At 53.0% G+C, this 24942-nt stretch overlaps 2 protein-coding genes across 2 annotated transcripts; one reads left to right on the top strand and one right to left on the bottom strand.

Moving 5' to 3' along the window:
* Positions 1-1087: 1087 nt before the first annotated feature.
* On the top strand, positions 1088-10384 carry Pmm1 (phosphomannomutase 1). The gene is made up of 8 exons (XM_050165693.1): positions 1088-1255; positions 4251-4368; positions 5460-5536; positions 5634-5725; positions 6029-6128; positions 8706-8781; positions 9475-9590; positions 9916-10384. The coding sequence occupies exons 1-8, from the start codon at positions 1169-1171 to the stop codon at positions 10036-10038; spliced, it is 789 nt and encodes a 262-aa protein (XP_050021650.1). The 5' UTR covers positions 1088-1168; the 3' UTR covers positions 10039-10384.
* Positions 10385-10580: 196 nt separating this feature from the next.
* Positions 10581-22922, bottom strand: Csdc2 (cold shock domain containing C2). Its single transcript, XM_050165695.1, has 4 exons — positions 22708-22922; positions 14223-14524; positions 12761-12883; positions 10581-12341 (listed from the first exon to the last, which is right to left on the bottom strand). Exons 2-4 carry the CDS (start codon positions 14399-14401, stop codon positions 12179-12181), a joined length of 465 nt encoding a protein of 154 aa, XP_050021652.1. The 5' UTR covers positions 14402-14524; positions 22708-22922; the 3' UTR covers positions 10581-12178.
* Between the last annotated feature and the right edge of the window lie 2020 nt (positions 22923-24942).

Raw genomic sequence — 24942 nt, 5'->3', positions numbered from 1 at the left:
TTTGGATCTGACCTGAGAATGCTGAAAAACTGTCAACAACTGTCAGTCCCTGGAGCCCATAGATTGGGTCAGGTTCTTGTCACGTGGTGGTCTTCTTCCTTTATTTACCCTTTGTTTCTTGATGGGTCAACCTCTCCCCCAACAGTCTTCCACATGGAGCTATGTAAGCCGTGTTCTCCTCATGGCCAGAGGCCTGTGGTTAGGCTGGGCAGTCATGAGGAAAACGTTGAGATGAGTCCTGAGCCTTCTAACAAATGGTTGCTCTGTTTTTTTTTTAAATATTTATTTATTTATTATGTATACAATATTCTGTCTGTGTGTATGCCTGCAGGCCTGAAGGGGGCGCCAGACCCCATTACAGATTGTTATGAGCCACCATGTGGTTGCTGGGAATTGAACTCAGGACCTTTGGAAGAGCATGCAATGCTCTTAACCTCTGAGCCATCTCTCCAGCCCCCTGCTCTGTTTTTCTTAACCCTCATGCTCAAACCTACATCAAATGCATTTAGTGTGCCTTATCCGCTGAGATGGCTCAATGGGTAAAGGCACCTGTGATTTACGGGATCTACAATGGTGGAGGAAGAGAAGCGGCTCTTGTGAATTGCCCTCTGACCTCCACACATTTGCTGTTTCATGCATTTGCCCACGCACAAATAAACAAAAAATATAACTAAGAATAATAGCTGGGCAATGGCGGTGCAAGCAGCCTCCCAAGTGCTGGATTACAGGTAAGCCAGTGCACCAGGTTTTTCCGGAGATTTCTTCCCCCTTCGCCCTACAAACCTTAGGAACCGAAACACGAGCAGCCGGGCTCTGAGCCCCGCCCTCGCCCCACCTCCACCCCCGTAGGGCGTGCCCTGCAATCACCCGCAACCAACTAAAGTCCAATCCTGGCCCGACACTGCTTTCCGGTTCCACCCCTTTCCCCGCCGGTTCCTGTCTCTGTCGGCCCAGAGCTCTGATCCCGCCCATTACCACGCCCCTCCATCCTAGATGCCAGTAGAGTCCGCTTTCGGCGGCTCGGGCCGCTCCCTCGAGGGAGGACCGATGGCCGCTGCTCCGCCCCGTGCCGCACACTGGCCCCGCCCCGGCCCCGCCCGACCTCTGTCGCGCCCGACCCCGGCTGCTGCTGCAGCGGCGACAGCGCTTGGCGCGCGGTGCTGCAGCCATGGCTGTCGCCGTCGAGGGCGCCCGCAGGAAAGAGCGCATCCTCTGCCTGTTTGACGTGGACGGGACCCTTACGCCCGCTCGCCAGGTAAGGGCTCCGACGTTTGGCAGCTCCTGCCAAGTGTCACGCGGACATCCGTGATCCAGCGTGGGGCGCGCAGCCATGTGATCGCGGACACCCACGCCACCCGGTGGGGAATGTGGAGCGCAATGGTATCGGTCCCTGTCCGCAGGGAGATGGGACCCAGGCCCTCCGGGCCTTCCAGGCCGCAGCGCTCCGCGGGTGGACGCCCTGGTTTTTTCCTGAGCGCGCAGAGTCTGGATCCAGACCTGGGAGGAGCGTCCACGGGTGGGAGGCCAGGTGTCCAGGTCCCATGGCTTCCACAGACCCAGCCTGGGGCTCTGGGATGCTCCCACCCTTATTTCAGCCCTAGGATGCACAACTAGCCAGTCCTCAAGCTAGAGAACGCGGTGTTCAGGCAGAGCTCGGCGCGCTCCCAAGCCCTCAGTCGCCCTCTAGTGAGGGCAAGAAAGGTCTTCAAGCCATTCCACCCTGGCGTCCCCAGGCCTAAGCCTGGGTTTAGTTTCTTAAGCCTCTTAGGGGTTTTACCTTCCACCTCAGGTCGGAGGGAGAGAGCTGCTTTTCTGACGAGTTTTGTTTTTTTGTTGGTGGTGTCGTTTGGGCTCCACCCATGTGTCCTGAGAGGCCCCAGGGCTAGCCTGGTTGCAAGGGGGTCACTGAGTCAGTGTAAGTGGGAGTATGTGTTCTTTCTATCACACTTTATGGTTCACCCTCCGATCTTTGCTCCTCCCTCTGTCTCATCCATGGTCATTCCTGCCCATCCTTCCAGTGGTCCACTTTCCCTTGCGGGGACAACGGGGATGCCTGAGAATTCTTCCACAGTAGAAGCTGGTGGGAACCCAAGTCTTAGACTCCCAATAGCCCTTCCCTAGATGGGATCAGCCACCTCTCTTTCCAGCAGGGGTGGATGAGAATTGAAGATGCCAGGATGGGAGAGAGGACGGTCCCGCCTAGGCATGCCTCTCCCGACCCTGTGCTGCACTGACTTGGCAAGGCCTGGACAGTAACTGCCTGCCAATTTGTTTTTCTGCTAGGCCATTAATTTTTAATTATACGTGTATTAACAAGTGCATTCTTTTTGCAAAGAATGCAACCATTAAAGGCTAAAGACCACTTCGACCTCACCAGTGTCCCAGGGCCAGCCCTCTCCCCAAGGTTTACTATTGTCTGTGTAGTATGACTTTGGTGCTTTTATGTGCCCATAGGAAATATAAATTGTATTGCACGGCTATTAGTGACTCGGCGTTATCCTGCCTGTGGCTTCCTACAACTAGCCTCAGACAGTTAACTGCACGTTTTAGGACCTAGCTTTGTTGAAAGCAGAGATCTGGCCTTATCTGTACCCTTGCCTGGTACTAGTTCCGAGGAAGCCTGTGTCATTGTCTGGCCGATAAGCTTGGGAGTTGCTTGCAGTTTTCACTGTTCTAAACCATACCCCAAGGAACTACTACTGTACGTGCCTTAGGCAAGAGAAATTGAAATGCTGTTTGGGGTATGGACATTTTTAAGTTTCACTGGCTCTTGCCAAATTGCCTTCCAAAACAATTGCACCAACGTATACTTTCGCGGATAGCACTCGGGAGCTCCTGTGCCCCTCCTACCATGCTCTCTAGCTCTGATCTTGGATGTCTGAGTATGTGGAAGTGAGTTCTGACTCACCTGTTCAGGTTTCCTCAGTGGAGAATCTGTATACACTCTGAACACTTCTCTCCTCCCGGGGTAGCTGTGATCTCCTTTAAGTGGCTCCTGCTGTGGAGACCGTTATAAAAGAGGAGACCAAGCAAAGAAAGGCAAAACGCTTTGCTCAGTCACCGGAGCCATGCTTAGCAGGTGGAGCTTCTGAGGTCTCTGCCTTGTGCAAGTGAAGAGTCTTTGATTTGGAACATTTGCAACCAGAAATGTTTGAGGTTTTAGATATTCTTCAGATTCTGAGCATAGACATAATGAGTTATGACGGCAATGGGACCCAATGTAAACACAAAATTCATTTGTATTTTAGGTATAACTGGTAGATTAGCCTAAAGACAACTCCTGATGCTCTCAAAAAATTATTCTTTTAGACAGTTTCACTCTCAAAGACGGAGCTCGCAGTGCCTTTGAACTGCTCTTCCGTGTTGGAATTACAAGCATGCGCCATCGCATCTGGCTTTACCGTGTTCTACTCCGAAGACAGTTTATTTTGTTTGTTTTACGTTTTATTTGTATATTTTATATGCATTTGTGTGACAGGACATGCATGTAACTTATTGAGAGTGTGGAGGTCAGAGAACCTCTCTCTCATCACAGACCTCAAGATAGGTTCTTCCACTCACCAAACCCACTCCTTGAACCTTGTATGTGGCTTTTTTTTTTTTTTCAAGGCACGGTTTCTCCATACAGCCTTGGAACCTGTTCCGGAACTCACTCTGTAGACCAGGCTAGCCTCTAACTCACAGAAATCTGCACGCCTCTGCCTTCTGAGTGCTGGGATTAAAAGCGTGCACCGCGACCGCCCAGCTGTGCTTTTTGTTTACATACCTTACTTTTCAAACCCAAGGCCACAGGCGTTTCAGATTAGCACTCTGGCATGAGGATACACCCCCGCCCTGTCTGTGCAGTGTTTTTAGTGCATTTCTGTCTTGGTTGTGACACCTGACTTGAGGTGTCACCTGTGGAATTCTCCACTTTGGGCATCGTGTTAGTGCTCAAGCAGTTTTGCATTTTACAAATTCTGGCTTTTTAATTAGGGGTGCTCAGATTCAGGTGGAGGGCGGGTTCCCTGACTCTGAGCACTAAGCGCCAAGTAGAGGTCCCAGACATTTTATTGTTGTCATTTTGAGACAGGGTTTCTCTGTGTAGCTTTGGAACCTCTCTTGGAACTCTCTATGTAGAGCAGGCTGGCCTCAAACTCGGAGATCCTCCTTCCTCTGCCTCCTGAGCGCTGGGCTTACCACCTCTGCCCAGCTTGAGGGCCCTGATTTTTTGATAACCGGAGTCTTTTTGTCCTTCCTGTCCCCCACAGAAAATTGACCCTGAGGTGTCAGCCTTCCTGCAGAAGCTTCGCAGCAGGGTGCAGATTGGTGTGGTGGGAGGCTCTGACTACTCCAAGATCGCAGAGCAGCTGGGCGAAGGGGATGAAGGTAGGCACGGCGGCCTCTTCCAGCGGGCGTTGGGGTAGGGCAGGTAGGAGTGTGGAGCTGGGACATATGTGGGCACCTCTCCTGCTTCTGTGGGGCAGAAGAAGCCCCAGGTGCCCCAGTGAACAGACATTTAGTGAGTACCTGGTAGTCCCCACTGTGCTAACTTCCGGAACAAAGGTTAGAAGCAGAGCCGGCAGCCTCCTGCCCTTAGGCTGTGCGTTTTCTGGGCCGACTCTAGGTTTCTGTTTGTTTATTACTTCTTTTTTGTTTTCTTTTTTCTTTTTTTTTTTTTTTGTTTTTTGAGACAGGGTTTCTCTGTGGCTTTGGAGTTTTGTTTTCTTTTTTGTTTTCTCTGTGAGGCCTTGGCAGTCCTTGTACTCACAGAGCTCCGCCTGCCTCTGCCCGCCCAGAGTGCTGGGATCAAAGGCGTGTGTGCCACCAAGCCCCGCAGATTATCTTGTTTTTAATGTGGAAACTGAAGTAACTTGGAAATACTTAGTTTCATCTCATTGTCAGGAAGACCCCCCCCCTCAAGCCAGAAGCTTCCTTATCTTTTTGGAATAAAAAAGATCTTTTCCCCTTTATCCCTTTTCCTTATCTCCTCATTTATTTTCTGGCAAGTCCAGACTCTCCATGCTATCTGTCCACGCCTCCTTCCCACCACATCCTATAGCCTCCATCATCTTCCCAGATGCCACAGGGCATCCCAGCCACGCTCTCTGGGCCTCCTGACTCCCAATTGCTTCTTAGAGCCCTCAGAGCTGCAAACTTCTCTGCAGAGAGACTGAGAAAGGAGAATAGAGTCTGGGGGGGGGGGGGCCGCTATGGGAGGGCAGAGTGGAAATGGCGCCCTCTCTTGGTCATTCCTGGGAAGCCTTCTAGAAGAGGGAGCTGCAGGGGCTGCCCCAGCAGAAGGTCCTACCGGAGCGATGGCTAGAGGAGTGACTGGCTGGTGTAGAAGAAAACAGGTTGAGGAAGTGCTGGAAAAGCCGGTGCAGACCGCCAAGCCAAACAGCACGGGCTTTGTCCCCAAGCACAGTGGGTCCTTGTCTAATGCTTTCTTTCTCTCCGGCTTATCCATGGGTCCCAAGTCATTGAGAAGTTTGATTATGTGTTTGCCGAGAACGGGACAGTGCAGTACAAACATGGACGGCTGCTCTCCAAGCAGGTCAGTGTCCCCAGGCCTTAGCTGGGGCACCCCACTTTTCCAATGGCTCCCTCTGTCCTGTGTGTGCCGCAGTGCGAGCCTTGTGTTCCTTCCACAGACGATCCAGAACCACCTGGGGGAGGAGCTCCTGCAGGACTTGATCAACTTCTGTCTCAGCTACATGGCTCTGCTCAGACTACCCAAGAAGCGGTGAGACCCCGCTGAGCTGGGCTTGGGGGAAGAGAGTGGGGGTCACTCACATGGACCCCCTTGATATTTTTTTCTGCAGCTAGGGTTAGAACCTGGGGGCCTTGCGCATGCTAGGCAAGTGTTCTCCCAATGAGCTATATACCCACAGGTCCAGGACCCTAACTTATGCATGGGTCGATTTTTTTACCCTGTGAAGTTCAGGGAGACTGTGGTTCTAGAGAGGACAGGATTTGAATTCAGAGCATTCTCCCCTCCTTTCCCGTGGCTTCTGGCTTTCTCAACCCCTTTTCTTCATCGCCCCAGTGGAACCTTCATTGAGTTCCGGAACGGCATGCTGAACATCTCGCCCATCGGCCGCAGCTGCACCCTGGAGGAGAGGATCGAATTCTCTGAACTGGACAAGGTACCATTTGCTGGGCAGCCGTAGGCCCATAGGCCCTGTCACTCAGCACTCTGGGCTTTGCTTTCTCATCATTAAAATGGGTTTTGAGGAGGAGTTTTAGGTTCACACTAGGGCACCTGTGTGTCATTTCTGTGGCACACCAGCCTCTTTTTGTCATTGCTGGTCTCCTTTCCTGGTGACCTGCGGCCACTAAGTGACCTCTGTACCTCAGTACCGCTGCCACATTCCTACCCACACCAGAACCAACAACTCTAGGCTCCCACCCGCTTGTCCTCAGTTACCCGAGTCCCTTCCCTGTCCTCTGTCCCCTCTGCTTCCAGCCTGTGTTTGAGAGCCTTTAGAACACGTCTGTCTGTATCTCCCCAGTAACAAGCCTTCTGTGGCTCCCCAGAGCTGGCTGGGTAGCGACTCATGCCCCCTCACAGCCCCGAAGCATCTCTCTGCCCTCCTCCGGCTCAGCCTTCCCCCCCTTCTGTCTGCAGCTGCCATGTTCTCACTCGCATCCAGAACACACCAAGTCCTCTCAAATGCCAGATTTTGTTTCTTTTTGTTGGTATTCAGGTATTCACCCAGGTTGGCTTTGAACTTGTGATCTCCCTTAGTTTCTCAAATGCTGGGGTTATAAGTACATGCCCCCTTTTTCAGCTTATACGCCAACCGCCTCCCTAAACATCACCGGGCCTGTTGCTCGCCTCCCTGTTCATCACCCCTTTCGGGGGGTCATTTCTGCAGACGCGTCAGGGGTGGTGTGAGTTCATCCGCCCCTGCTCTCGCGTTCTCACCCTGACTCAGCCAGCCGCTCTTGCCCGCGTTGCAGCCATGGCTTCTGCTCATTCTCCAGACAGCAGTTTCCTCCTTCACACTGGGCCTTCTGCCGGGAGCGCACCACCCAGACCAGGCTGTCCTCTTCTCCGTCCTTGCTGCCCCAATCACATTCAGCCCCACACCCCTTCCACGTCCTGTGCAGAGGTCGGTGGTCCTGGGAATGGATCGCAGGGCCTCGTACATGCTAGGCGGTACCCTGACACTGACCCACATCAACCCCGCCCCAAGAAACATTCATTGCTCTTTTCTTTTCCTTTTTTTCTATTTTTGGTTTTTCGAGACAGGGTTACTCTGTAGCTTTGCAGCCCATCCTGGAACTAGCTCTTGTAGACCAGGCGGGCTTCAAACTCATAGAGATCCACTGCCTCTGCCTCCCGAGTGCTGGGATTAAAGGCGTGCGCCACCACCACCCCGCTTGAAACATTTTCTTTTTGAAGCAGTGTCTTCTTAGTGTGCGGCCCACACTGGCCGCAGACTCACTGTGTCACGGTGCTGGCATCCAACAGGCGGCTTCCTGTCGGCTGGTATTATAGGTGTGTTCCACTGTGCCTGCCTGCCACGGATGCTTTTGAATGAATAAACAGGTGTATTCCCATCGTATTGATGTGGAAACCAAGGCTCAGTGAAGTGACTGTCATCGCGGGTCACTTAGGGAGTTGGTTGCTGAGTATGTCTTTGATGTGGCTCACTGGTCCCTGGTGTTTCCCTGAGAGTGGGTGGGTCTTAAAGTACAACTCCCACAATGCACAGAGGCCTCCGGTAGGCAGTGGACACGGGGCTAAGGGACAGGGAAGGTTGATCATTGACAACCTCCTAGCCAGGCGGCCCCTTCCCATGTTCTCTAGGTTTCCAGTCCCAGCTCTGCCTCCTGTTTACCCAGGTTGGGAGGGCAGCTTTACTGATGGGATGGGGATGGAGAACAGCTGATGGGCCTGGCCTGGAGCAGCAGGAAAGGCTGGGGGAGGGCTGGCATCCCCTACCCCTTCCCTCATCGCTGTTCTTTCTCAGCTCTGCTGGGACTGGGACGTGTGGCTGTTTCTGAGAGCTGTGTGCTTGTACGCAGTCCAGATGGCACGTGCTGTCCTAAATCTCCTGTAGACTCCAAGGAGGGCTGGCAGGACGCTGTCCTTAGATAAGGAACCTGCCTTGAGCAGCTTAGGGCCTCGGCACTGGACATGTTAGGGCTGGGCTTGGCACATGACGCCGTCCAGTCATTAGCTGATCGGCTAAAGGAAGGAAGCGCAGTCCCCAGCCCTGGGTTCTGAGCTGCATTTTCTCAGAACTTGGGCACCTACAGTCTTATCTCTGGGGCGTACCACCTGCTAGGAAGGCAAAATCAAGGCCAAGAGGGGGCTCACATCTCTCAGCTCTGATTTTCCTTGAAGGAGAAGCAGACAGTAGCCACTAATTTCTTCTCTATCGTTTAGTTCTGGGAATGGGCCCAGAGAGGTCAGGTAACTTGCCTAGGGCCGCACAGCTAGGCAGCATAGCCAGCAGGCCTAGAACCCAGTTAGCCTGTAGATCTCAGGGTGGATCCGACCTGACTCTGCTCCCATCCCCTTCGCCTTTCTTCTCGTGCCTCCATATCCCCATTTCTGGGTCTAGGCCCCAGCACTGGCACTAAGGCGAGGGGACCTGTTGCCCCATTTGTATTGGGGGCCACACTCACCCAGATAATCAGGGAGCTGGTGGGGGTTACAGGCATGGCTTACAGAAGGCCCTCTGAGCCAATTCGTACCCTTCCCTGTACAGAAGGAGAAGATCCGAGAGAAATTCGTGGAAGCCCTGAAGACGGAGTTTGCTGGCAAGGGGCTGAGGTTCTCCCGAGGTACGCCTTTCCTACGGTGGGTTCGGGCACAACAGGGGACACTATTTACCTGTGCCAGTTTTGCCCGCCTTGTCCAATGACCACCTGACGTTGGTCCTCACCCTTCCCATGCCCAGTCCAACTGGCTAGTAGTCGAGGGCTCCACAGATCTTTCCGAAGCTGGCGACTCAATCACTGCCACTAGCTGCTCCCCGAGACCCCTGGGGCGTCCGCTATCTCGGCTGCCATCTCAGCTTGTTCCCCAGTAGCCAGAGGGGAGAGCAGATGCCATGGCCACTTAGAACCTACCATTGTGTCTGCTGCCTGGAGCCCCCGGGTACTCCCACTGTGGTTTGTGTCCCAGCTTAATGTTGCCTTAGCTCTCCCTGGCCATGCTGACTGAGTGAGCCCACCTTTGCTCCTGCTTGCTGCTGGCCTGGATGAGACCCTACAGATCCCAAGTCTGCCCTTGGTGGCTTTCAGGGTTGTTAAATGAACAAAGCGCCTTAGAGCCAGGCACTTAGGTAGAAACAGGAAGATGGGGATTCAAGGCCTTTCTTGGCTGCATAGTACAAAGCCAAACTGGGCTCACAAGACTCTGTCTCAAAAACAAAGCATGTTTTGCCCAACTTAGCCTCGTGAGCTTCCCTTGACAAGCTGCCAGCCTTGTCTGTCCCTCTCAGGCTTTTGTCATGACCCCCACATCATCCACAGGAGGCATGATAAGCTTTGACGTCTTCCCCGAGGGCTGGGATAAGCGCTACTGCCTCGACAGCCTGGATGAGGACAGCTTCGACATCATCCACTTCTTTGGGAATGAGACCAGTCCTGTGAGTGTGGCCCTGCCCAGGTCCCCATAACCCAAAGCACCTGAGTTCAAGGCTAGGACACAGGCAATAGAACAGAGACCTCTCGGGGCCTCCCAGGAGTTAATCGGTGCTCCCACTCTGCGGTTCAGAAGACCAGGGGCCAAAGAGGGCGGGACAATGTTCCATGGCACGCAGCAGGTTGGGGTAGGTCTGAGAAGCCAGGGTGGTGGGATTCCTGGCAGGTCTGCAGATGGGAAGAGTGACTCTTGGGCCTCGGTCCTGGGCACCTCCTACCCTGTGGGCATCACCTAAGATCACATCTTCCGTGTCCTCCTTCCGAATGCAGGGTGGCAATGACTTTGAGATCTATGCAGACCCCCGGACTGTCGGCCACAGCGTGGTCTCCCCTCAGGATACTGTCCAACGATGCCGAGAACTTTTCTTCCCAGAGACAGCCCACGAGGCCTGACAGTGACCACCGCTGAGCACTGGGGACCTTCAAAGAACTCTGTCCGGGCCTGAAGAGAGAACCGTGGGGTGCCAAGGTTCCCACTCTGGACCGGCATGCAGCATCTCGTGGGCACAAGGTCCACCCACACAGGACTGTTTGGCAACTGTCCCCAGCCAGGTGCCTCCTGATAAGGCTTATTCCTGCACTCCACTGATGGCCCTGGCTTCTGATGCTGCTGGTCTTCGGGACAGACTAGGATTCACTCCGAAGGGAGGCATGCAGGTTCTGTGGAGCCTGCTGGCCACAGACTGACAAGGGGCACTACTAAAAAGATTGTTGCGATATTAAAGTTCCTAAGACAAGATGTGTTCGATGTGTCTGAAGATGTGATGGTTCCTGTCACATGCACGCAGGGCCACACTCTGCCGGTGAGAAAATACAGGGACAGGAGCTTGTCCCAGGATGTCTTTGATCCACTGAAGCCCCAGACATGGCCAACATGCTTTGTACTTCCTCAGCCCCTTCCCCAAGGACCCTCACAGACAGGCAGCTCAGGAGCAGGCTGGGTCACAGTTGAGTTTATTGCCAGTGTTAGGGGGGATGGGTAGTCCGTGGCTGGGGTCTGGGTGGGGAGGTTTCTGACTCAGCATCGCAGGACCCGAGAGGAGGCCTGGGTGGCCCTGGGGTCCACCTGTACCAACATGTTCCCTGTCAATGATCTGCCTGTCTCTGTTACGCAGTGGTGGGTGACAGGCATGTTGGGGATTTGAACTCGGGTCCTGTCCTCCTGGTTGCAGAGGACAGTGCTTCAGGGACAGACCTTGCTGGAAAAGCCTAGTTCACAGTGGGATGTCAGATAGGTAGGTCTTTTCCAATAAGAGGGATGAGCCAACACTTAACAGTCCTAGACTGCCAGCCTCTGTGCAAAGGGTTCTATTCTAGGACAAGGTGGGGTACAAACACCCCAAATGACTCTACCCTGTGGTCACCTAAAAGGCCACCTAGATAATCACTGACCCCTTCATGCTGGGCACCTGGGCCCACGCTTTACTGCAGACTAGGTCTCATAAGGGTCACTGTTGAGGCAGGTCCTTCCTGAGCCTGATTCCACTCTTCCTCCTGTTTGGTGATGGGCTCTCTAGAAGGGATACATCTTAGCCCAGACGGACTCCAGGTAAGAGGGACAGTCACACTTGAGGGATGAACGAGATAAGTGCCATTTCAGCTACCGGCCTGTCAGGGATCTATAGGAACCATTGTATAACTTTGGGAAGCGGGTCTAATTTGAGGGATGGGCAAGGCCAGTGGTCTCCCTGACTGAGGACCATTCCTTTGGGTGCCTGGACCTGGCCTTGCCTGAGGAGGTGTGTAAGTCCATCGCTGCATCCTCAGCTGCTGTCATGGCCAGCACTGGGCAGGGCATCCACAGAGTTTGCATCACGGGAGAAGAGATGGTTCTGTCCAAACTGGAGGAAACCATGTCCCCTCCTCACCTTGGGGACAATAAGCTTGGAGGAACCTAGCTTTTTGGGGTTCAAAGTAGCCTCTGCCGGCTGAGTATAGAGGTTCTGGCTATGCCGTGTTCCCTCCAGGGTACCAAAAGGATGGCATCAGGAAGATGAGCTAAGTAATGGCACGGGCTGGCCATGAACCATGTTTTGTCTGCTTCCTCCCTAAAGTGGGAGGCCCTACAAAGTACTCAGAGGCCTGGCTTCTGAGAGGAAGCGTCCAGGCCAGAGCAGACACCCAGGTCCAGCATAGGAGACAGGAACACAAGCGAACAGGGCTAGAAACCAGACTGAGTGGGTTTGAGGACAGCAGTGAGGAACAGGCTCATGGGAGAGGGGTCTCCCTAGGTTCTCAAGAACACGACGCAGGCCCACGGTATATAGGTAAGAGGGCAAGAAGGTCGTGTGTTTCTGTGGCAGGGTTGGAGGAAGGAGAGACGGGCCAAGGCAGGGCTGGTGGCTGCACTCCATCCAACCCTAAGCCAGATCACACAAGTCATGGGTCACAGGTGGGCAGAAGCACACATTCACAGCCACAAAGCACAGACAGACGGACAAACGAGCACACCCAAGGGCTGATCAGCAGCACGGTGGGAGCACAGAACGGGCTGCTGCCTGCCTCCTCATGGGCATGCCCCCCCCCCACCTGCCTAGGATCCCACAACCTGGCCAGACCATGTCTCGTGGGGAGTGTGGGGGGCCAACTGGGTGAGCACCACCTCTACGGCCTGAAACTTCTGGTTCTTGGGTGGGATGGGACACATCTTGTAGGTCACCTCATCGCCTTCCACGGGGACATACTCCCCCTCGATGCTGGTGGACAGAAGGGGAAGGATCAGCACAAGAACAAACCTGTCTGCAGACGGCACTGTGGCCCCTGGCCTTGCCTCTAGCCTTGCTAGACCAGGGACCCTCCGCCAACTTCTCAGAGCCCAAGTGTTCTGGGCTGTGAAAGGGCAATCTGGAAAGTCCTTCCCTCTCTGGGGACGGAGAAGCAGGTGTCTTCTCAGGACTCCCGTGATCTTAGCATAGGACCCCAGGGTCTCAGCAGTGATTACCATGGTTCTGGGGACTGCCTACTGATCCCTAAATGGCCCCAGCCCACCCCATCCCAGGACTCCTCAGAGCAGGGATAGCCAGCAGGAACACCCACCTCAGCAGCTAGGGGAGGATCAGGTGACACTGGACACTTAGACAAGGCCCAATCAGAAATGGAAACAGAGGGGACTCACTCAGAAACATGCACGAAGATGTCCTCGGAGCCATTCTCAGGGGTGATGAAGCCATGGCCTTGTGAGCGGGAGAACTGCTTACAGACGCCCTTGAACACGGGGCCGGCCGAGGCTCGAGCTGTCCTGGGGAGAGGGTAAGGGATTGGAGCTTGACCTGGAGAGCCTGTTCTTGGGCCCCCAACAATACTGCCATTCAGCAGGTAACAAAGAGTGGGGGCCCAGGGTGGGGCAATGGCCTGCCCAGTGTGTCTCGGTTTTGTACAAGGGCACCTCCTGGCTCCTTCTCAGTGCCCTCTAGATAGCGCCTTCCATCCTGAGTTGAGACTTTAATGGCTTCTGCTTGGGAGATTCCGGAGTGGAGCTAAGTGGTAGGTTGTTTGCCTGCCACGTGTAAGGCTCAGGCTCCATCTCAGAACCAATAATTAAATTAACTAAAAAAAAAAAAAAAAAAAAAAAAAAAAAAAAACTAAAGCTAAGAGGCACCTTGCCATCTCTCATGGCAGCTGAGCCACTGCTGGCCACTAATCTTCATGTGCATCTGCTCTGTCCCTGGGTCAGACACAGGACAATGCACGCTTGCTATCCAGAGTAGTAATGATAATAAACGCCTTGCAGCCAGGCACAGAAGTGCATTCAGAAATCTGGACTAAGACAACCAACCAAAGCCCCATCTCAAAAAACCAAAACAGAAAACAAACAAGGAGATGGCTCAGGGTAAAAATGCCCTTGTCAAGATTGAACACCTGAGTTTGAGCCCCAGAACCCACATGGTGGAAGGGAGAGAACCCACTCCTGAGAAGTTGTACTCCGACCTCCACACACACACACCTACACACACATGTGCACACACAACCACACACAGTCATAATCAAAAATACATGTAAACAGGCTGTGGTAGGTAAACACACACACACACACACCACACACAAGCAACCACATACACAGGCTGTGGTAGGCACACACACACACACATACCACCACCACCACCAATAAGTGAAAAACCCTCCCCATCTGGCCTCACCCAGCACCCCGCCCCCCAGAGGCCCAAGGCTAGTCCCTGGCAGTCCACGACCCTCCCCTAAAGATTTACTCTATGATGTTCCACCTGTAACACTCAAGTCCTTTATTTTATTTTATTTTATTTTTGAGCCGGTCTCACTATGCATCCCTAAAGCTATGTTTCTCAAGCCCCCTCCTTCTTCATCTGACGCATCTTCAGACTCACCTAGGTGTCCTAATTCACTGCACCCCAGGCTAAGTCCTTACCCAGTCTTCAGAACCTCTCCGAATTGCGGACATGGCTCATTCACCCCTTGCACTCCAGTCACCGTAACTGGGATGAGGGAATGTGGGAGGTGACACAGAGGTCACTGGAAGGCTGCACAGCTTTCCAGGAGGACAGGCAGGCTTGGCCCCGGCCTAGAGAAAGTTCATGGGACCTGGGGGAGGGCAATGTACTCACGCTGAGTATGTCCTGGTCCGCTTTGTAGGCAGAGGGCTGGGCAGGTCCCGAGGAGCGATACCACCACCACGTTCCCAGATCCTACTGCCCTCCCTGTGGAAGGGGAAAGTGGGCCAGACAGGGGACTTGGGGGAGTGGAGAGGTGGCACCACTGGAGGTGATGTAGGCTCTGATGTCATGGTGGGGCCAGCAGGAGAGCCCGGTGGGCTCTGAGGCACAGGGGCCGGTGAAGGACTCTGGTGTTCTTTCGGGCAGGGCCCGGCCTTGCCCTGCTCAGTGGCCTCACCAGCTATGGACTCCGTCTACAAGAGAAGAGAGAAGCACAGGTAGATGCAGCCAGGGAACAGCTCTGGATACTGGACGCAAGCTGAGAGGACTGTTGAGGTCAGCCAACTCCCGAAGGCACTCACAGCCCCACCCTGCAGGAGCATCCTCACCAGGAAGACAAAACAGTCACATAGCTCAGCACGAGTGAGGCTTTGGCCTTAAGTCCAACGCTAAAACAAAACAAGGGGTTGGGGAGGTAACTCGGCTGGTTGAGTGTTTGCAGGGCCAATACCACATAAAAGCAGGTGTGGACCTGGCATGGTGGTGCGTGCCTTTAATCCCACCACTCTGAAGGCAGAGACAGGTGGATCGCTCTCTGAGAGTTTTAGGCCAGCCTGTTCCTATTCCACATAACTAGTTGAAGAACAGCTAGGGTTACGAAGAGAGACCCTGTTTCAAACACACACACACACACACACACACACACACACACACACACGACTGGTATGATGTTGCGTCTGTGCAATAATCCTGACACGCCAGAGGTAGCAGCAGAAGGACCCGAAAGTCCAAGACTGTCCTGGATTCCATAGTAAGCTTAAACCCAGCCTGGTCTATAAGGGACCCTGTGTCACAAAGTAGAATCCCTAAATTCAGATGGGCACGGTGGTGGCACACACCTTTAATCCTTGCTTTTGGGGGCAGAGGCAGAGGCAAGTGGATCTCTGAGTTCGAGGCCACCTGGTCCATAGCAATAAAAAAAGAATTCCTAAATTCTTACAGTTTGCAGTTTAATTCCTAATTCTACAACTCAGGGCTCGGGAGGGAGGACATGTGGTGGCCAAGATTTGGCACAAATGTTAGTGGCCTCAAATTCACACACAGCTCTAGGTTCAGATTTCTTGCCTATGATTTGGTGACCTCCCAACAGTGCCCACTTGACAAGTCATATGGGCTCTACTGGCTGACTGCCCCCAGTCAATACTCTCGATGTTTGATAGCATTTCCTGCTGCGCTATGGCTAGTGTTGGTTCCTATTAACGCCATCCAGTATGCCCCCAAACAGGTGCAGTGAGCACATGGTGAGCTCTTGGGAATGTGGTCTGTTTTTCATTAACCCAGTTTCTGCCTCTCAAAATGAGGTTGAAGGGCTGGGTATGTAATGCGTGGCCCTGGCCGTCCTGGAACTGCTCTGTAGCCCAGGCTGGCCTTGAGCACAGACTCTGACTCCTGACTGCTGGGATTAAAGGCGTGTGCCACCCCTGCCCCACTAAGATTTTACTATATTGCTGGTTCACCTTCCCCCTCTGCCTCCCGAATACTTGACATTGAGTTTAGGGCCTCACCCATGCAAGGCAAGGGCTCAACCACCGAGCTAAGTCTCCAAGGACCCCATCCCCCTCTTCTCAATGCTCTTGTCAAACCAAGTCCTCATGGCTGCTTGGGAACACTGAGTACTCCCTGCTCCTCAACCATCGAGTGTGCTTTAGAGGAAAGCAAACACAAAGGAACAACTGCCCCACCCCAAACCAGAAGCTTCAGGTGAGCGTAGAGACTCACACCCATAATCCTAGCAGGCCTGAGGCTGAGACAGGAGTTCCCGAGAGGCTGCAAGTGCAAGGATGGTCTGGGCTACAAAGGATACAGAGGAGGATCCCTGTCTCAAACAAAATTTAAAAAAAAGAAAAGAAAATGAAAGAAAAGAAGGAAGAAGGGAGGGGCATGGAGATATCAGACTCAAAAGTCAGGCACTTAAGGGCTCTCGCAGAGGACCCCAGATTGCATACTCAGCACTTACAGGGTGGCTCAAACCTGTTTCTCCAGTTCCAGGGCATCTGATGTCCTCTTCTGGTTTCCTTTTTTTTTTTTTTTTTTTTTTTTTTTGGTTTTTCAAGACAGGGTTTCTCTGTCGCTTTGGAGCCTGTCCTGGAACTAGCTCTGTAGACCAGGCTGGCCTCAAACTCACAGAGATCCGCCTGCCTCTGCCTCCCAAGTGCTAGGATTAAAGGCGTGCGCCACCACCACTTGGCCCTCTTCTGGTTTTCAAAGGTACTTCATGCACCTGCACACACCACACACGTACATACACACACACACACACACACACACACACAGATGTGCCATAAAGTTCTACCACCAATAACCCAAGGGCAGATAAAGAAAGGGGGAGCTAACAGGCTGCAGTCTACCAGCCGTGGAGCAGAAGTGGGCCCTAAGCAGGTGTGAAGTACTGCTTCCTGTCCCAACACAAATGAGCCTTGAGAGCTCCTCAGAAAAAGCCATTCCAATAGCACAGGAAGGGCTGGATCTGCTGTCACAGGGTCGGGAGTGGGGTGATTAGTGGTAGGTCATCTCTTTTAGGGTGCTGGCGACTAAAAATGTTTATTTGGTAAGCACTGTGCTGACAGGCGGTGAATCCACTGGGCTTTGTGATGTTTTGGTCTGGAGCTGGGCATGGTTGCCATCTAGGCAAGCTCTCCACCCTGCTTCCAAACAAATAAACTGCATCTCAAGTGTGAATTGCATCTCAATAAAGCTGTTGCCAAAGATAAGGCAAGCACCAAAGTCCCCAGGGTCACCCCGCTGGAGAAGCCCTGGTCCCAGGCCCTTGGTTCCCTCTTGGTGAGGGAGACAGCCTTGTTCCCTTGGTGGGAACCAGGTCCACTAGGCTTCCCCACTAAGGTTTCCCAAGACCTGGTGGTGTGCTGGGCAGTGGCAGCTAGCACCGGGAGGTCTGTAGGGGAAGACATTGTGGTTACCAAGGAGAGGCAGGGAGGAGAGGGGCTGCCCCACCAGCCAGGTGATGGTGCTGGGAGGATGGGGGGGAGGCAAGGGCAACACGCTGAGCTGCCAGCCAGAAGGAAAGGTCACACTACCACCTGGGTGAGCTCTGATGTGACTCAGAGGCAGCAGCTGGGGGCAGGGCAGGCCTCAGGAGAAACAAAAAGAGCAGGCCTTCCTTCCCAGGGCTTTTCACCCCAGCTCAGAGGGCTGGAGCTGGCCAGAGGTGGTTTCTACTTCAGGAAACTTACTTTTCCCAGGCCTGGCCTCAAGGACTGGGGAGCTGAATGAGAACTGGCCCTCCCTCCTCAGGGGCTTGGAGGCAAATGTGGGAGTGTCAGGCAGGTGCTGAACCATGGGGAATCAGTTCTGTAGATGGGGCTGGTTCCTGACTGGGTCCCCTCTGCTCCCCTCCCTCCCTCCCTTCTTCCCTCCCTCTCCTCAAGGACTGTTCCTCTGCTCCTGGTTGGCTTCATCATTGCCCTACAGCTCCCTTTCTTGGTTCAATTCCCACAGCATCCCTTAAGGGTTAGTGTTATTACCCCACTTCACAGACAAGGAAACTGAGGCTCAGGTTAAATCTTCCTCTGGAAGAGCAGGAAACCATTCTCAACTGCTGAACCTTCTCTCTCCAGTGCCCCACCCCCCTTTTTATGTAGTCCATGCTGACCTTGAACTAGGTTTGTAGTCAAGTATGTATGTATGTATGTATATATGTATTTAAAGATCTTTATTTCTTTTTTCTTTGAGCTAGGTAGTGGTGGCACAGGCCACTTGGGAGGCAGAGGCAGGCAGATCTCTGAGTTTGAGGCCAGCCTGATCTACAGAGCTAGTTCCAGGACAGGCTCCAAAGCTACACAGAGAAACCCGTCTCAAAAACCAGAAAGGAAGGAAGGAAAGGAACAAGGGAGGGAGAGAGGGAGGAGGAAGGAAGGAAAGGAAAAACTCAGGAGGCAGAGGCAGGTGGATCTCCTCCGTGAGCTCAAGGCCAGCCTGGTCTACAAGATCTAGTTCCTCTAGTTCCTGGGTAGGCAGGCTCCAAAGCTCAAAAAAAAAAAGAAAGAAAAAGAAAAAAAGCAATGTGACACCTAGGGAGACAAGAAGAGGAAAGCACAGAGCAAGCCTCCAGCTCTGACTCTGTCTTCAGAATATTGATGCAGGGAAGGACAAGTGGCATCAAGGCTTTCATTGTTTGGATGCCAGTACGCTATGCAGAAAGCCTTTCGGGTTGGTTTTCTGTTTTTGCTTTTTCAAAGATGTGCTTATTTGGGCCGGGCGCCTTTAATCCCAGCACAATGGAGGCAGAGGCAGGTGGATCTCTGTGAGTTTGAGGCCAGCCTGATCTACAAGAGCTAGTTCCAGGACAGGCTCTAAAGCTACAGAGAAACCCTGTCTCGAAACAAACAAACAAACAAACAAAAGACTTCTTTATTATGGATACAGTGTTCCACCTGCATGTACACCTGCGGGCCAGAAGAGGGCACCAGATCTCATAAAGGATGGTTGTGAGCCACCATGTGCTTGCTGGGAATTGAACTCAGTAGCTTGGGAAGAACAGCCAGTGCTCTTAACCACTGAGCCATCTCTCCAGCCTATTGGATTGGGTTTTTTGTTTGTTTGTTTGTTTGTTTTGGTTTTGGTTTACATTTGTTTGTTTCTTGGGGTACAGGAGACTGAGGTAGGTCTCAAGTAGTCAAGCCTAGCCTTGAACTCCTAACCCTCCTGTCTCCACCGCCTAGCCTCTGGGTTATTATAGGTATCACCATCACTCCTAGTCTGTGTGGTCCAGGGGCTAAAACCCAGGCCCTCATACAAGCAGGACAATGTGAGACCCGGAACGTGATCCACCATGAATGGGCGTATCCTTGACCATGCCCAGTGGCTCTGGCCCACCAGCTTGCTCTTCATTTTCTGCCTGAAAACCCAACCAACAGACCACCTCTGCAGGGGTAGGATCAGGAGCGGCAAAGCCAAAAACGTCAGGACTGCTTGGAGATGACCTAAGGTGTCGTGGGACCAGAGCACCCAGGACAGCAAGGCAGCCCTGACAACAGGTGACCAGAACCAGCGGGAACTTTGCTCCAATTCTCAGCTCGCCTCAGACTCACAGAGATTCACCTGCCTCTGCCTCCTGAGTGCTGGGATTAAAGTTGTGCACCACCACCATCCAATACAAGCGGCTCTCTTGACAACGAGACTCCCCTTTCAGTGTGGGCACCCCAGTGAAAGCAAGCGGCCCCCACCACTGGCACTGGGTGACCTGGAACAAGCAGCTGTCAGTCATTCTCCAGGCTTCACCTTTATCCCTAGACACATGAATCGTTGCTCATCCAGGTGACTAAAGAAGGCCAGTCTATCTCTCCTCTCAGGTTAAATGCCCACATGGGCCTACTCAAGGAGAGAGTTCTCAACCCATGTCCTACAAAATTTACACATATGCACACTAAAACTCAGCAAGAAACACTAGGGCAATGCACACAGGGAGGAAGCCTTGACCGCAGAGGGTATCCATCTACTGTGGAAGATGAGACTGGGTGGCTGGCCTTCATCTGGCAAGTCTCTGCCACCCTCTCTCAGTTTAGCCACCTGTCAGACTTTTGTTCCGTTTGTGTCTCATAAGAAGCTTAAATAGTAATTACCACCAATGTACCCATTCTTCAGAAGAGAACACCGAGGCCCAGAGGGGCGAAGAGACTCACTGAAGTCACCCAGCTAACCCAGTAGCTCTCTTGAGCCCTGGAGAGGTGTGGAAGAGGGGTGTGCAGCCAAGGCAAAGCGAGAAAACCCTCCATTCCCTGGACAAAACCTCCCACCTCCAGTCTCCCCCGAGAAGGATGTTCAGGGCCAAAGAAGAAGTAGGGAGCCAGGATTTGGGGTTCTATTTCTGGTGTTTGCTGACTCAGCCCATGACCTTGGGTGAATCATTCGCCAACTCTGCAAAGCTTAAAAACAACTCCCCCAATAAAAGTGTTCCAGCCCCAAGTCCCCATTATGGGGGTGCCACTAGGGAGGACTGGGTACATCTGTTTAAAAATAGAAAGGCAGGGAACACAAGGACGGTGGGGGGAGAGCTGGCTCAGTGTCTTAGGCTTGTCCGTGCTGGGTCCTGGGGAGGTGAAGGAACAACCTGGGGACCACCTGCCTGGCTCCGCCCTCCCCCAGCTGCTCAGACACTCCTTAAACCCCACCAGTGCCAAAAGCTGCCCTTGCAGCTGGAGGTGACCTAATTAAACCTGATTCCGTTCCCTCCATGGTGCGTGTGTGCGTGCGTGCGTGCGTGTGTGTGTGTGTGTGTGTGTGTGTGTGTAAGGGGCTGTCCCAGCCAATACTAAAGATTAATTATTTAGGTGACCCTTTACTCTTCGTCTGGTCACATGTCCAGGCAGCTCTGGGCTGTTGTTCCTAAGGCTTTGGGCTTCTCCGGCATTAGCGGGAGAAGGGAAAGCCAGGATATCATCCAGAGCCAAGTTCACAGAGAAGCTCCACATCTACCCGTGTGAACCAAGGGAGTCACCTTCCCATTCTGGGTCCCCTGGCATACTGGCCAAAGTCACATATAGTGGCAGAGAGGCTTCAAAGTCCCTGGGCATCCCAGGGTGTTAAGTCACCCTCTTCCAGGTGACTATCATTTTATCATTTCCGGGGGGAGGGATGTGTGTGGGCCTCACCCCTGATTTTACTCCCTCACCTTGCTATAGATCTATCTCCCTTAAACTGCCTGCTTCCAGAGCTCTGGGTCCTGGACACCAAGCTTCTTGGTAGTTTTTTTTTTTTTTTTTTTTTAAGATTTTATTTATTATGTATACATAATGTGCTGCCTCCATGTATGACTGCAGGCCAGAAGAGGGCACCAGATCTCATGGTAGATGGTTGTGAGCCACCGTGTGGTTGCTGGGAATTGAACTCAGGACCTCTGGAAGAACAGTCAGTATCCTTAACCTCTGAGCCATCTCTCCAGCCCCCTGGACACCAAGCTTGTGAGCAGCTGCTGGGTCCAGAGCACCCTCTGCTGGGTACCACCTGTAAAGGGTGGGTGAGCTCAGGGTGGAGGGATACTCTGCCTTTGGGTGGGTTGGCAAACCCTCTTTCCATCCCTCTGGATCCTGAGGGCCACTGGGGAGCCCCCTCCCTAGCTGATAAGCATCTTCAAAGCTTGCCCAGCAGCCGTCGGTCCCCAGGCCCGGGACAAACTGGTGTGTCCTCCTGGGACCCTCTGCCGCTAGCTTCTGTTTGCACTAGTTGTGCTTTTTGAAGGCGGGGCCAGACAGACAAGGATGGACAAGAGATGTTTTGGGGAAAGACTTCAAGGCAATGTGGGGAAAGAATGGGAGGAGACACTCTGAATCCGAACACACACACCCAGAGACCTCTGGGATGCAGTCAGGTTTGGGAAAGAACTCCCCTTCTTCCCCACCAACGAGGCCTGGAAATCTTCCCTTCCAGGGAAAGGCCCTGACTGGATGGCATCCAGGCAACCCAGTGCCAGGCTGTCAGAGAGGGTACCCCCACCCCCCGGCACACTTCCTTCTCCCCTCCCCCAGCCCCAGCGGATGCAGCAGTTCACACTCTGGATTTATTATTGTTCTCACTCCTGTCCCCCTCCCTCCTGGGAAGAGCCTGCAGCCTGGCAGCCTGGCAGGAACCTGCTGTCTCCTTGTGGGTGCCAACATCGCCCCTTATCTCCACTGCGTCTCCTTGTGCCAGGGTCAGACCACTCAGGGGCTTGATGCCAGCCAAGGCCACCCTGAGTCCTTGCATCCCACAGCATGGGTGGCCCAGCAGGCCCATCACCCCTGCCCTACAGTGGACTGCACCTAGGCAAGGGGGGAGGTCAGAGCTAGCCCAGCAAGCATGCAGGAGAATGCAGGAACTCAGTAGGGTGGCATAAAGGCAAAAATAACATAGGCCATCCCTCCAGCCAGTTGACACAATTATCTCTGCCACACCAGGGGAAAACAGAGTGAGGAGAAGACAGCTGCTCTGGGACCCCTGCCTGCCTCAGGCGGTCCCTCTCCTCCGCCCTGGCCTCAATGCAGATTTCAGGGGCAAGATTCAGCAGTGCTCCTGACTGGCCTTTTAGGGTCTGGAAGGAGCCATGGCTTTCCCTCACCCAGTTCCCAGACTGGAGGCTGCGGCTTGGCAGGAAGCTGTTGTTATCTGTCTCTCAAGCCAGACACGAGTCCCAGACACAGACATTCACATGCATTCAGACGCGGGAGCCACACTCCACCTCGGCTCTAGGGTCAAGGGGAGAGAAGGGAAGGGCTGTGGGCTCCTCAGCATCCCGAGCATCCTCTAAGCGGAGCTGAGGACGGTCCAGCTCCAACCCTTCCAGCCTCACTCCACACATCGTTTCTTGATACCAACCGCCCTTGCCCCTGCCTCTGCCACAGTTTCCATCCCAAGCTTCCTCCAGGTCCCCCATCCCGCCCCTTACCTCGCCCTGGCAGCTGGGGCCAGGCACTGCCTCCTGAAGTGGGCAGCACCTTATCTCTGAACCGCGGCACTGGCTGGCAGGGGTCACGTCTGGATGATGCACTCCGTGGCGTGTGTGTGTGTGTGTGTGTGTGTGTGTGTGTGTGTGTGTGTGGCGTGCAGGAGGCACCTCGGCCCCTCACTCACTCACACACGCCTTCCTGCTGACGTCAGGATGTGCAGGAGGGAGGGACTGGACTGGGAATTTGTACTCCCAGCTTAAAGGGACACTAACTAGGCGCTGTCCTCTCTGGCCCAGACGCCACCTCCTGAGTGCTGGGTGAGTGGCTACGCTGCGTCGCTCGGGGCTTTAATGCTTCCTGTTTTGGAAAGTGGCTTTTATTGCTGGACCAAGGTATAATTTTCCCTATCAGGTCAGGGTAGCTCCTGGGGAATGAATGCAGGAGAGGAAGAGCTGGAGATGGCAGGCACTCCTGGGGACTGGGAACAAATGGGGTGCAGAGGAGTGTTTGTGTGCATGCCTTCATACTGGGAGGTCCAACAGGGCTGGAGGACGTGTCCTGGAGAAGGGAGGAGCCCAGAGGAGTGAGGAGACCCTCTGGGAATAAGCCAGGTTCCTAGGGACTCCCAGGCATTCCATCTTCCTCCCCCACCTCCCAGTCTCATAAGGAACCCAGCAGCTGGTGCTGAGCTCTGCCCCCTCAGAGGATCTGAGATCTCCAGGCGAATGTGCTCAAATCTTTTTGGTGTACATTAGGTTCTTGGGGGGGGCTACTGAATCCAGTGGAAGAGAAGTCTAAAAGAGTAATGAGTGTGCACACAGACACACCCACACATACATGTACACACGCACACGTGCAAGCACCCCCTCACACGTACGTACACACACGATCAGGTAGGTTTCTAGAAGAGAGGCAAGGCTCAGCAGATTCAGTCCAAGCAGTTTAGGTCTGGGATCTCTGGTCAGACAGTCCTGTATTTGACTCCCAAGATCATAGCAAATCCTTCAGGATTCCAGTCCTCCCCAAGGGGACGACTAAGGTTCCACTGTCTGTGAGCTCAGAAGGCCGCCATAAAGGGGCTTCTCTGCCTCCTTCCTGTCGCTTCTCCTCACCTTCAGCTTACAAAGAAGTCTTCTCAGGCTGGAGAGATGGCTCAGCTGTTAAGAGCACTGCCTGCTCTTCCAGAGGTTCTGAGTTCAATTCCCAGCAACCACATGGTGGCTCACAACCATCTGTAGTAAGAGCTGGTGCCCTCTTCTGGCCTGTAGGCATACATACAGACAAAATACTATATACTTAATAAATGAATAATTTCTTTTTAAAAAGTCTTCTCTGGTATCAATTTAGAACTACTGAGTCACACAGGGATGACAAAGGGGCCCTGTGAGCTGGCACAGACTGATAAGTCCCAACCCTCAGGAGGGTGAGGCTGAAAGATTATAAGTTTGAGTTTACTCTGGGCCACCTAGAGAGATCCTGTCACAAACAAATGAAAAACAAAGCAAAAACCAAATCAAAACAGACGTGGTGGTGCTGGTGCTTACCTGTGATCCCTGCACTAAGAGGCTGAGGACTCATTAGTTTAAGGCCAGCCTAGATTCTATGATAAGAAACCATAAAAACAAAGCAAAAACAAACAAACCAGGGCTTGGTAGGTAAGCCACTTTTCCAGGCGACCTGTGTGATTCCCAGTACCCGTGCAGGGCAGGTCACAGCTGCCTGCAACTCCAGCTCTGGAGAGGGATCCAACTCACCTGCACACATATGGCATATAGTCACACAGACCCACTTATCTACATATGCACAAATAAAATTAATTTTTAAAAAAGATCAAGCAGATAAACACATGGTGGCTCACAACCATCTATATATGCATATGTGCAAATAGAACACTTATATACATAAAATATCTAAATAATTAAATCTTTTTTTAATCATTTATTTATTTATTATATATACAATATTCTGTCTGTGTGTATGCTGAAAGGCCAGAAGAGGGCACCAGACCTCATTACAGATGGTTGTGAGCCACCATCTGGTTGCTGGGAATTGAACTCAGGACCTTTGGAAGAGCAGGCAATGCTCTTAACCACTGAGCCATCTCTCCAGCCCCTAAATAATTAAATCTTAAATTAATTTCTGGTTTGTTTGTTTGTTTTGGTTTTTCAAGACAGGGTTTCTCTGTGCAACAACCCTGGTGTCCTGGAACTAGCTCTTGTAGACCAGGCTGGCCT

Source organism: Alexandromys fortis, unplaced genomic scaffold (genome assembly GCF_014885135.2).
Source record: "Alexandromys fortis isolate MF-2015 unplaced genomic scaffold, M_Fortis_MF-2015_v1.1 scaffold_157, whole genome shotgun sequence".
Lineage (NCBI taxonomy): Eukaryota > Metazoa > Chordata > Mammalia > Rodentia > Cricetidae > Alexandromys > Alexandromys fortis.
The sequence above is the reverse complement of the archived record's forward strand: the minus strand, read 5'-3'. Positions and strand labels throughout refer to the sequence as shown.